Source organism: Carcharodon carcharias (genome assembly GCF_017639515.1).
Source record: "Carcharodon carcharias isolate sCarCar2 chromosome 29 unlocalized genomic scaffold, sCarCar2.pri SUPER_29_unloc_2, whole genome shotgun sequence".
NCBI lineage: Eukaryota > Metazoa > Chordata > Chondrichthyes > Lamniformes > Lamnidae > Carcharodon > Carcharodon carcharias.
Window position 1 is genome coordinate 1505335 of NW_024470665.1, and position 12750 is coordinate 1518084.

General features: G+C 54.6%; 1 protein-coding gene across 1 annotated transcript in view; it reads right to left on the bottom strand.

The window, feature by feature from the left end:
• LOC121274024 (FXYD domain-containing ion transport regulator 3-like) overlaps nucleotides 1-9459 on the bottom strand; it is a gene marked incomplete at its 5' end in the record, with an annotated part of 48816 nt that extends 39357 nt beyond the window's left edge. Inside the window, 3 exons of the mRNA XM_041181154.1 lie at nucleotides 1599-1673; nucleotides 7618-7650; nucleotides 9420-9459. Of these exons, the coding sequence (XP_041037088.1) occupies nucleotides 1599-1673; nucleotides 7618-7650; nucleotides 9420-9459 (148 nt within the window). The remainder of the gene's footprint in view (nucleotides 1-1598; nucleotides 1674-7617; nucleotides 7651-9419) is intronic.
• Between the last annotated feature and the right edge of the window lie 3291 nt (nucleotides 9460-12750).

Here is a 12750-nt window from a genome sequence, read left to right on the forward strand (position 1 = left end):
AGAGAGAGAGACAGACACAGAGAGAGAGACAGACACAGAGAGAGAGAGACAGACACAGAGAGAGAGAGAGACAGACACAGAGAGAGAGAGAGACAGTCACAGAGAGAGAGAGAGACAGACACAGAGAGAGAGAGAGACAGACACAGAGAGAGAGAGAGACAGACACAGAGAGAGAGAGAGACAGACACAGAGAGAGAGACAGACACAGAGAGAGAGAGACAGACACAGAGAGAGAGAGACAGACACAGAGAGAGAGAGAGAGAGACACACACACAGTGAGAAAGAGAGAGAGACAGAGAGAGAGAGAGAGAGAGATACACACACACAGAGAGACACACACACACAAAGAGAGAGAGAGAGACAGAGAGAGAGAGACAGACACACACACAAAGAGTGGGAGAGAGAGACAGAGAGAGAGAGAGACACGCACACAAAGAGAGACACAGACAGACAGACAGAGAGAGGCGCACAAAGAGAGGGAGAGGGAGAGAGAAAGAGAGGCGTGCACGGAGAGAGAAAGACAGAGACAGAGAGACAGAGAGAGAGACAGAGACAGAGAGACACACAGAAAGAGAGACGCACACAGAAGACAAAACGTATCCCAGGAAACACCTGACCGGGCACATGGGATGAGTCCAAATTACGGGACAATCCCAGAACATCTGGGCTGGGTATATATGAATGTACATCCTAACCCTCCCCACACCAGCGGAGCTGGGGGCTGAGTGGAGGGGCAGGTCACCTTTCAACGTTGAAGAGAACAGGGTTCAGTCTGGCTAAACGCCCTTGAAATATAAAATAAAGGGCACAATTCTAAAGGGGGTGCAGGAGCAGAGGGACCTGGGGATATACATGTACAAATCATTGAAGGGGGCAGGACAGGTGGAGTGAGCGGTTAATGAAGCATAAGGTATCCTGGGCTTTATTAATAGGGGCGTAGAGTACAAGAGCAAAGGAGGTTATGTTAAACCTGTGTAAAACCTTGGCTCAGCACCAACTGGAGTATTGTGTCCAGTTCTGGGCTCCGCACTTTAGGAAGGATGTGAAGGCTTTAGAGAGAGAGAGAGAGAGAGAGAGAGAGAGAGTGCGGAAAAGATTCACGAGAATGGTCCAGGGATGAGGGACTTCCGTTCCGGGGACAGATCGGAGAAGCTGGGACTGTTCTCCTTGGAGGAGAGAAGCTGGAGAGAAGATTTGATCGAGGTGTTCAAAACCATGAGGGGTCCGGGACAGAGTCGATCGGGAGAAACTGTTCCCATTGGAGGGGGGGAAGGATGGAGAACCAGAGGGACACGGGTTTAAGACGACTGGTAAAGGAAGCAACAGCGACAGGAGGAGAAACTCTTTCACGCAGCGAGTGGTTAGGATCCGGAACGTTCCGCCCGAGAGTGTGGGGGGGGGCGGGGTGGAGGCAGATTCAATGGGGGATTTGGAAAGGGAGTGGGATGGTTAGCAGGATAGAGGAAAACGTGCAGGGTTATGGGGAGGAGGCGAGGGAGGGGGACGAGGGGAGTTTCTCTTGCCGAGATGGGCTGAATGGCCTCCTCCTGGTGCTGTAACCATCCCAAGATTCAATGCCGTCTTCTAGACGCACTCACCCAGCAGGATAATCACTCCAATCACACACAGCACAGCAGCCACAATCAATCCAACAACGCGCAGTCTGTAATAGTCTGTGAAGAGAAACGCCGGAGAATCAGACTGAAGAAAATCCACAGCCGAAGAGCAGAGTTAACAGCCAGTGTGTAAGACACTCAGTAACCCAACAACAACCAGGGGGAAAACTGCCCACCTCCCAATCGCTCGCTTAGCCTGGATTCCAATAGTACCAATAGTCTGTGTAGCATCAGCCGCAGATCGATCTCTCTCTCTCTCTCTCTCTCTCTCTCACACTCTCCCTCCCTCCCTCTATGCATCAGGACCATGAGTTTGAACTACCTCCCATCCCTTCGAAAGACTTCAGACTCTGCAATCCAGGTTGGCACTTCCCAGTGCCAGTCCGGGGGGGGGGGGTGCCACACTGCCAGGTGGCACCTTTCGGGATGAAGTGTTAAACCCAGGCCCCCTCTGTCCCCTCAGGTGGGGGTGAAAAAATTCCACGGGTATAAAGGGTACAATTCTAAAGCGGGTGCAGGAGCAGAGGGGCAAGGGGGGGGGGGTAGAGGTGCATTTAAATGCCCCCTTTACAGGGACGTAGAGAATACAAAATTTCAGCCTAAGAGAGAGAGAGAAATAGAGGCAGAGAAGGTTCTAGAGGTCTCAGGGCCTCCCCAGGCAGCTGAAGGCACGGCCGCCAATGGTGGAGCGATGGGAATCGGGGGATGGTCAAGAGGCCAGGATTGGAGGGGGAGGTTGGCAGAGCGAGGGAGGGTTGGAGGGGGAGGTTGGCAGAGCGAGGGAGGGTTGGAGGGGGAGGTTGGCAGAGCGAGGGAGGGTTGGAGGGGGAGGTTGGCAGAGCGAGGGAGGGTTGGAGGGGGAGGTTGGCAGAGCGAGGGAGGGTTGGAGGGGGAGGTTGGCAGAGCGAGGGAGGGTTGGAGGGGGAGGTTGGCAGAGCGAGGGAGGGTTGGAGGGGGAGGTTGGCAGAGCGAGGGAGGGTTGGAGGGGGAGGTTGGCAGAGCGAGGGAGGGTTGGCAGAGCGAAGGAAGGTTGGAGGGGGAGGTGTACAGAGTGAGGGAGGGTTGGAGGGGGAGGTTGGCAGAGGGAGGGAAGGTTGGAGGGGGAGGTGTACAGAGCAAGGGAGGGTTGGATGGGGAAGTTGACAGAGAGGGGGAGGGTTGGAGAGGGAGGTTGGCACAGCTAAGGAGGGTTGGAGGGGGAGGTCAACAGAGAGAGGGAGGGTTGGAGGGGGAGGTTACAGAGAGAGGGAGGGTTGGAGGGGGAGGTTGGCAGAGCGAGGGAGGGTTGGAGGGGGAGTTTGACAGAGCGAGGGAGGGTTGGAGGGGGAGGTTGACAGAGCGAGGGAGGGTTGGAGGGGCAGGTTACAGAGAGAGGGAGGGTTGGAGGGGGAGATGTACAGAGCGAGGGAGGGTTGGATGGGGAAGTTGACAGAGAGGGGGAGGGTTGGAGAGGGAGGTTGGCACAGCTAAGGAGGGTTGGAGGGGGAGGTCAACAGAGAGAGGGAGGGTTGGAGGGGGAGGTTACAGAGAGAGGGAGGGTTGGAGGGGGGATTACAGATAGTAGGAGGTTTGGAGGGGGGGTTACAGATGGAGGGTTGGGGGGGTTACAGATAGAGGGAGGGTTGGAGGGGGTTACAGATAGAGGGAGGGTTGGAGGGGGAGGTTGGCAGAGCGAGGGAGGGTTGGAGGGGGAGGTTGGCAGAGCGAGGGAGGGTTGGAGGGGGAGGTTGGCAGAGCGAGGGAGGGTTGGATGGGGAGGTTGACAGAGCGAGGGAGGGTTGGATGGGGGCTTACAGATAGAGGGAGGGTTGGAGGGAGAGATTGGCAGAGCTAGCGAGGGTTGGACGGGGAGGTTGACAGAGCGAGGGAGGGTCGGAGGGGAAGGTTCGCAGAGCGAGGGAAGGTTGGGGGGGTTACAGAGAGAGGGAGGGTTGGAGGGGGGTGCTTATAGAGATAGGGAGGGTTGGAGGGGGGGTTTATAGAGATAGGGAAGGTTGGGGGTGGTTTATAGAGATAGGGAGGGTTGGGGGGGTTTATAGAGATGGAGGGTTGGGAGGGGGGTTTATAGAGATAGGGAGGGATGGAGGGAGGTTTATAGAGATAGGGAGGGATGGAGGGGGGTTTATAGAGATAGGGAGGGTTGGGGGGGTGTTTATAGAGATAGGGAGGGTTGGAGGGGGGTTTATAGAGATAGGGAGTGTTGGAGAGGGGTTTATAGAGATAGGGAGTGTTGGAGGGGGGGTTTATAGAGATAGGGAGGGTTGGGGGGGGTTTATAGAGATAGGGAGGGTTGGGGGGGGGTTTATAGAGATAGGGAGGGTTGGAGTGGGGGTTTATAGAGATAGGGAAGGTTGGAGTGGGGGTTTATAGAGATAGGGAGGGTTGGGGGGGTTAATAGAGATAGGGAAGGTTGGAGGCGGGGGTTTATAGAGATAGGGAGGGTTGGAGGGGGTTAATAGAGATAGGGAGGGTTGGAGGGGGTTAATAGAGATAGGGAGGGTTGGGGGGGGTTAATAGAGATAGGGAAGGTTGGAGGCGGGGGTTTATAGAGATAGGGAAGGTTGGAGGCGGGGGTTTATAGAGATAGGGAGGGTTGGAGGGGGTTAATAGAGATAGGGAGGGTTGGAGGGGGTTAATAGAGATAGGGAGGGTTGGGGGGGGTTAATAGAGATAGGGAAGGTTGGAGGCGGGGGTTTATAGAGATAGGGAAGGTTGGAGGCGGGGGTTTATAGAGATAGGGAAGGTTGGAGGCGGGGGTTTATAGAGATAGGGAAGGTTGGAGGCGGGGGTTTATAGAGATAGGGAGGGTTGGAGGGGGTTAATAGAGATAGGGAGGGTTGGGGGGGGTTAATAGAGATAGGGAGGGTTGGGGGGGGTTTATAGAGATAGGGAAGGTTGGAGGCGGGGGTTTATAGAGATAGGGAGGGTTGGGGGGGGTTTATAGAGATAGGGAAGGTTGGAGGCGGGGGTTTATAGAGATAGGGAAGGTTGGAGGCGGGGGTTTATAGAGATAGGGAGGGTTGGGGGGGGGTTAATAGAGATAGGGAGGGTTGGGGGGGGTTTATAGAGATAGGGAAGGTTGGAGGCGGGGGTTTATAGAGATAGGGAGGGTTGGGGGGGGTTTATAGAGATAGGGAAGGTTGGAGGCGGGGGTTTATAGAGATAGGGAGGGTTGGGGGGGGTTTATAGAGATAGGGAGGGTTGGGGGGGGTTAATAGAGATAGGGAGGGTTGGGGGGGGGTTTATAGAGATAGGGAAGGTTGGAGGCGGGGGTTTATAGATAGGGAGGGTTGGGAGGGGTTTATAGAGATAGGGAGGGTTGGAGTGGGGGTTTATAGAGATAGGGAGGGTTGGGGGGGTTAATAGAGATAGGGAGGGTTGGGGGGGTTATAGAGATAGGGAGGGTTGGGGGGGGTTAATAGAGATAGGGAGGGTTGGGGGGGGTTAATAGAGATAGGGAGGGTTGGGGGGGGTTTATAGAGATAGGGAGGGTTGGGGGGGGTTTATAGAGATAGGGAGGGTGGTGGGGGGGGTTTATAGAGATAGGGAAGGTTGGAGGCGGGGGTTTATAGAGATAGGGAGGGTTGGGGGTGGTTAATAGAGATAGGGAGGGTTGGGGGTGGTTAATAGAGATAGGGAGGGTTGGGGGGATTAATAGAGATAGGGAGGGTTGGGGGGGTTAATAGAGATAGGGAGGGTTGGGGGGGGTTTATAGAGATAGGGAAGGTTGGAGGCGGGGGTTTATAGAGATAGGGAGGGTTGGAGGCGGGGGTTTATAGAGATAGGGAGGGTTGGAGGCGGGGGTTTATAGAGATAGGGAGGGTTGGGGGGGTTAATAGAGATAGGGAAGGTTGGAGGCGGGGGTTTATAGAGATAGGGAGGGTTGGGGGTGGTTAATAGAGATAGGGAGAGTTGGGGGTGATTAATAGAGATAGGGAGGGTTGGGGGGGGTTAATAGAGATAGGGAGGGTTGGGGGGGGTTAATAGAGATAGGGAGGGTTGGGGGGGGTTAATAGAGATAGGGAGGGTTGGGGGGGGTTAATAGAGATAGGGAGGGTTGGGGGGGGTTAATAGAGATAGGGAGGGTTGGGGGGGGTTTATAGAGATAGGGAAGGTTGGAGGCGGGGGTTTATAGAGATAGGGAGGGTTGGGGGGGGTTTATAGAGATAGGGAGGGTTGGGGGGGGTTTATAGAGATAGGGAGGGTTGGGGGGGGTTTATAGAGATAGGGAGGGTTGGGGGGGGTTTATAGAGATAGGGAGGGTTGGGGGGGGTTTATAGAGATAGGGAGGGTTGGGGGGGGTTTATAGAGATAGGGAGGGTTGGGGGGGGTTAATAGAGATAGGGAGGGTTGGGGGGGGTTAATAGAGATAGGGAGGGTTGGGGGGGGTTTATAGAGATAGGGAGGGTTGGGGGGGGTTTATAGAGATAGGGAAGGTTGGAGGCGGGGGTTTATAGAGATAGGGAGGGTTGGGGGGGGTTTATAGAGATAGGGAGGGTTGGGGGGGTTAATAGAGATAGGGAGGGTTGGGGGGGTTTATAGAGATAGGGAAGGTTGGAGGCGGGGGTTTATAGAGATAGGGAGGGTTGGAGGCGGGGGTTTATAGAGATAGGGAAGGTTGGAGGTGGGGGTTTATAGAGATAGGGAGGGTTGGAGGCGGGGGTTTATAGAGATAGGGAGGGTTGGGGGGGTTAATAGAGATAGGGAGGGTTGGGGGGGGGTTTATAGAGATAGGGAAGGTTGGAGGCGGGGGTTTATAGAGATAGGGAGGGTTGGAGGCGGGGGTTTATAGAGATAGGGAGGGTTGGGGGGGTTTATAGAGATAGGGAAGGTTGGAGGCGGGGGTTTATAGAGATAGGGAGGGTTGGAGTGGGGGTTTATAGAGATAGGGAGGGTTGGAGTGGGGGTTTATAGAGATAGGGAGGGTTGGAGTGGGGGTTTATAGAGATAGGGAAGGTTGGAGGCGGGGGTTTATAGAGATAGGGAGGGTTGGAGTGGGGGTTTATAGAGATAGGGAGGGTTGGGGGGGGTTTATAGAGATAGGGAGGGTTGGAGGCGGGGGTTTATAGAGATAGGGAGGGTTGGGGGGGGTTAATAGAGATAGGGAGGGTTGGGGGGGTTTATAGAGATAGGGAGGGTTGGGGGGGTTTATAGAGATAGGGAGGGTTGGGGGGGTTTATAGAGATAGGGAGGGTTGGGGGGGGTTTATAGAGATAGGGAGGGTTGGGGGGGGTTTATAGAGATAGGAAGGTTGGAGGCGGGGGTTTATAGAGATAGGGAGGGTTGGGGGGGGTTTATAGAGATAGGGAGGGTTGGGGGGGTTTATAGAGATAGGGAAGGTTGGAGGCGGGGGTTTATAGAGATAGGGAGGGTTGGAGGCGGGGGTTTATAGAGATAGGGAGGGTTGGGGGGGGTTAATAGAGATAGGGAGGGTTGGAGGCGGGGGTTTATAGAGATAGGGAGGGTTGGGGGGGGTTAATAGAGATAGGGAGGGTTGGAGGCGGGGGTTTATAGAGATAGGGAGGGTTGGAGGGGGTTAATAGAGATAGGGAGGGTTGGGGGGGGTTAATAGAGATAGGGAGGGTTGGAGGCGGGGGTTTATAGAGATAGGGAGGAGAGTGAGGATGAAAAATCTGAGGGAAAGCAAGGAGCCGTTGCCGGGTTGGGGTTCAGCGAGCGACGGTGGGTGATGGGTTGGGGGGAGGTGGACGAGAGTCTGTCCTGTTCTGACAGCTCCCGGTGCATCTCCAAGCCAAACCTCACCACCCCCCCGCCCCCACCCACCCCCCATTTCCAGTGAACCCCATGTTGGGGGCTGGGGGACGGTGCTGCGTTCCCTCACAGGCGCTATATAAACGCAGAACCGTGTCTCAATCTCGGGGAGCCGGTTACAGCCTGGTCAGGTTACCTTCCAGGGTCCCGGTCCAGCCGTTAGGGAACCAGGTGAAGATAAAGGCCCGACCGACATTAAACCAAAAGGAGGAGCTTCGGAGACACTCACCATAGGTAAACCGATCGTCGTTGTTGGGACCATCTGCGGAGAGAGGGGAAGAGAAGCGTGAGTGAGTGTGCGTCGACCGGTTGACAGTTCCACTCCCCCCATCAGGGAGCTACGCCAAAACACTTGACCCCCCCCACGCCCACCACTGCCCCCGAATTTAGGGGAAGGAATTTAGGGGGTTGGGAAGCACGGGAATGGGGTGGGGGGGGGGGTGGTGGTTGTGAAGGCTACGTGCCCCAGCCAGAGTCAATGTGTGTTGGGCGTGGAGGGAGTCACAGCATTGGGCATTTATCACCCATCCCTAGTTCAGACGGCAGAGCTAAGAGTCAACCAGGTCGGCCAGAGGGGGGGTAAGGTAAGCCAACGAAAGGTGTGGCTTTCCCCAGTCCATAATACATGGGAGCAGGAATTAGGCCATTCAGCCCATCGAGTCTGCTCCGCCATTCAATCAGGGCTGATAGGTTTCTCAACCCCATTCTCCCACCTTCTCCCTGTAACCTTTGATCCCCTTACCAATCAAGAACCTATCTATCTCGCTCTTAAACACACTCAATGACTCGGCCTCCACAGGCTTCTGTGGCAATGAATTCCATCGATTCACCACTCTCTGGCTAAAGAAGTTTCTCCTCATCTCTGTTCTAAAAGGTCTTCCCTTTACTCTGAGGCTGTGCCCTCGGGTCCTAGTCTCTCCTACTAATGGAAACATCTTCCCCACGTCCACTCTATCCAGGCCTTTCAGTATTCTGTAAGTTTCAATCAGATCCCCCCCCACTCATCCTTCTAAACTCCATCGAGTCTAGACCCAGAGTCCTTGAACGTTCCTAAATTCTGATAAGGGTCAGCACAGTTGCGAAGGGCTGAATGGCCTCCTCCTTTTACCCACCCCCTCCACCCCCAACACACAAAAAGGAATGAATTTGTCCATGGGGGTGTGGACATCACTGGCTAAACCAGCATTTTTAATTGCCCGTCCCTCGTCCAGAGGGACATTCAACAGTCAACCCCATCGCTGTGGGATCTGGAGTCGCATGTAGGCCAGACCAGGTAAGGCCGGGCAGACTTCCCTCCCTGTAATAAATAAGTAAAAAAAGTTGGGGGGGGGGGGGGGCATTGGTGAACCAGATGGGTTTTTAAATAACACAGTCGGCAACGGTTCCATGGTTGCTAATTGAATTCACCATCAACCTTCCCCATCTGCCATAACGGGATTCGGGCCTGGTTATCCCAGAGCCTCACCCTGGGTTTGGCGGGGGGTGGGGGGTGGGCGGGGAGGTCTCTGGGTTACTAGTCCAGTGACAATCCCACTCCGCCACCCCTCGATGTGAGGGGGGGGTGGTGGTGCGGGGAAATCATTGGGGCCCCTTATCTTCACTCAATCGCAAAACCATAGGGTGGCAGAGGGGGATGGGAGCCACTTTTTTGACTCAAGGGGACCGTCCAATCAGGGAACGGGGACCTCCACGGGCATTCCGATTGGCTGTGCCCAGGGTTGGGTTGGGGGGGTGGGTGGGGAGAGCGGTGGGGGGTTGAAACTAGACAAGGAAAGACCCATTCAGCCAATCAGGAGCAGGACCTCAGACGATGAGTTTGTCTCTCTTTGGGATGTCTCTCCGTTTGGCCGGAAGACAAATTCTTCATATTGATTTATTTTGCTTAAAGAAACCAGCCCAGAGGGAGGTTTCAAAAGGAAGCCCAAGTGAGGTATCCCCCTGACTTCAAATTAACAACGGCCTCAAGGTAGATGACAAGGAAAGTATCACAGCAACGCACATCCCCCGAGATACAGGAAGTGACGCACTCACCACTCACGGCCCAAGCTCCCTGAATCACTGCAAAAACACAAGGAGAGACAGAGAGAGAGAGAGAGAGAGTTACACAGCGGGCAAAGCAGACTCTTATCACACTAAGGCTTTTAAACCGGGCCGCTCCACCACCTCCCCCACCACCTCCTACCCCCCCCACACACACACACAAACAAGCATCTTCCACCTCGAACAACAGGCTGCCGCCCGCTTCCCACGACAGCAACGACTGCGGCACTCCAAGAACGGCCAACCAGCAACCGGTCGTGGCTTCCAGTCTCGTTCCAAACACTTCAAACGCGGCTCGGTTCCTGTGCGACACTGGGGTGCAGTACTGGAGGGGATGCGTCTGTCACTGTATAACACTGGGGTACAGTACTGGTGGGGACAGGTCTGTCACTGTATAACACTGGGGTACAGTACTAGAGGGGACAGGTCTGTCACTGTATAAAACTGGGGTACAGTACTGGTGGGGACAGGTCTGTCACTATAACACTGGGGTACAGTACTGGTGGGGACAGGTCTGTCACTGTATAACACTGGGGTACAGTACTGGTGGGGACAGGTCTGTCACTGTATAACACTGGGGTACAGTACTGGTGGGGACAGGTCTGTCACTGTGTAACACTGGGGTACAGTACTGGTGGGGACAGGTCTGTCACTGTATAACACAGGGGTACAGTACTGGTGGGGACGGGTCTGTCACTGTGTAACACTGGAAACAGTACTGGCGGGGACAGGTCTGTCACTGTATAACACTGGGGTACAGTACTGGTGGGGACGGGTCTGTCACTGTATAACACTGGGGTACAGTAATGGTGGGGACGGGTCTGTCACTGTATAACACTGGGGTACAGTACTGGTGGGGATGGGTCTGTCACTATAACACGGGTACAGTACTGGTGGGGACAGGTCTGTCACTGTGTAACACTGGGGTTTAGTACTGGTGGGGACGGGTCTGTCACTGTATAACACTGGGGTACAGTACTGGTGGGGACGGGTCTGTCACTGAATAACACTGGTGTACAGTACTGGTGGGGACGGGTCTGTCACTGTATAACACCGGGGTTCAGTACTGGTGGGGACGGGTCTGTCACTGTATAACACTGGGGTACAGTACTGGTGGGGACGGGTCTGTCACTGTATAACACTGGGGTACAGTACTGGTGGGGACAGGTCTGTCACTGTATAACACTGGGGTACAGTACTGGTGGGGACAGGTCTGTCACTGTATAACACTGGGGCACAGTACTGGTGGGGACAGGTCTGTCAGTGTATAACACTGGGGTACAGTACTGGTGGGGACGGGTCAGTCACTGTATAACACTGGGGTACAGTACTGGTGGGGACGGGTCTGTCACTGTATAACACTGGGGTACCGTACTGGTGGGGATAGGTCTGTAATTGTGTAACACTGGGGTACAGTACTGGTGGGGACGGGTCTGTCACTGTATAACACTGGGGTACAGTACTGGTGGGGACGGGTCTGTAACTGTATAACACTGGGATACAGTACTGGTGTGGACAGGTCTGTAACTGTATAACACTGGGGTACATTACTGGTGGGGTGGGTCTGTCACTGTATAACACTGGGGTACAGTAATGGTGGGGACGGGTCTGTCACTGTATAATATTGGGGTACAGTACTGGTGGGGACAGGTCTGTCAGTGTATAACACTGGGGTACAGTACTGGTGGGGACGGGTCTGTCATTGTATAACACTGGGATACAGTACTGGTGGGGACAGGTCTGTCAGTGTATAACACTGGGGTACAGTACTGGTGGGGACGGGTCAGTCACTGTATAACACTGGGGTACAGGACTGGTGGGGACGGGTCTGTCACTGTATAACACTGGGGTACCGTACTGGTGGGGATAAGTCTGTCATTGTGTAACACTGGGGTACTGTACTGGTGGGGACGGGTCTGTCACTGTATAACACTGGGGTACAGGACTGGTGGAGACAGGTCTGTCACTGTATACCACTGGTGTACAGTACTGGTGGGGACGGGTCTGTCACTGTATAACACTGGGGTACAGGACTGGTATGGACAGGTCTGTCACCGTGTAACACTGGGGTACAGTACTGGTGGGGACGGGTCTGTCACTGTGTAACACTGGGGTACAGTACTGGTGGGGACGGGTCTGTCACTGTATAACACTGGGGTACAGTACTGGTGCGGACGGGTCTGTCACTGTATAACACTGGGGTACAGTACTGGTGCGGACGGGTCTGTCACTGTATAACACTGGGGTACAGTACTGGTGGTGACGGGTCTGTCACTGTATAACACTGGGGTACAGTACTGGTGGGGACGGGTCTGTCACTGTATAACACTGGGGTACAGTACTGGTGGGGACGGGTCTGTCACTGTATAACACTGGGGTACAGTACTGGTGGGGGACAGGTCCGTCACTGTATAATATTGGGGTACAGTACTGGTGGGGACAGGTCTGTCACCGTGTAACACTGGGGTACAGTACTGGTGGGGACGGGTCTGTCACTGTGTAACACTGGGGTACAGTACTGGTGGGGACAGGTCTGTCACTGGACAAAACTGGGGTACAGTACTGGTGGGGACAGGTCTGTCACTGTATAACACTGGGGTACAGTACTGGTGGGGACGGGTCTGTTACTGTATAACACTGGCGTACAGTACTGGTGGGGACAGGTCTGTTACTGTATAACACTGGGATACAGTACTGGTGGGGACGGGTCTGTCACTGTATAACACAGGGGTACAGTACTGGTGGGGACAGGTCTGTCACCGTGTAACACTGGGGTACAGTACTGGTGGGGACAGGTCTGTCACTGTATAACACTGGGGTACAGTACTGGTGGGGATGGGTCTGTCACTGCGCAACACTGGGGTACAGTACTGGTGGGGACGGGTCTGTCACTGTATAACACTGGGGTACAGTACTGGTGGGGACAGGTCTGTCACTGTATAACACTGGGGCACAGTACTGGTGTGGACAGGTCTCACTGTATAACACTGGGGTACAGTACTGGTGGGGACTGGTCTGTCACTGTATAACACTGGGGTACAGTACTGGTGTGGACAGGTCTGTCACTGTGTAACACTGGGGTACAGTACTGGTGGGGACAGTTCTCACTGTATAACACTGGGGTACAGTACTGGTGGGGACTGGTCTGTCACTGTATATCACTGGGGTACAGTACTGGTGTGGACAGGTCTGTCACTGTGTAACACTGGGGTACAGTACTGATGGGGACGGGTCTGTCACTGTATAACACTGGGGTACAGTACTGGTGTGGACAGGTCTGTCACTGTATAACACTGGGGCACAGTACTGGTGTGGACAGGTC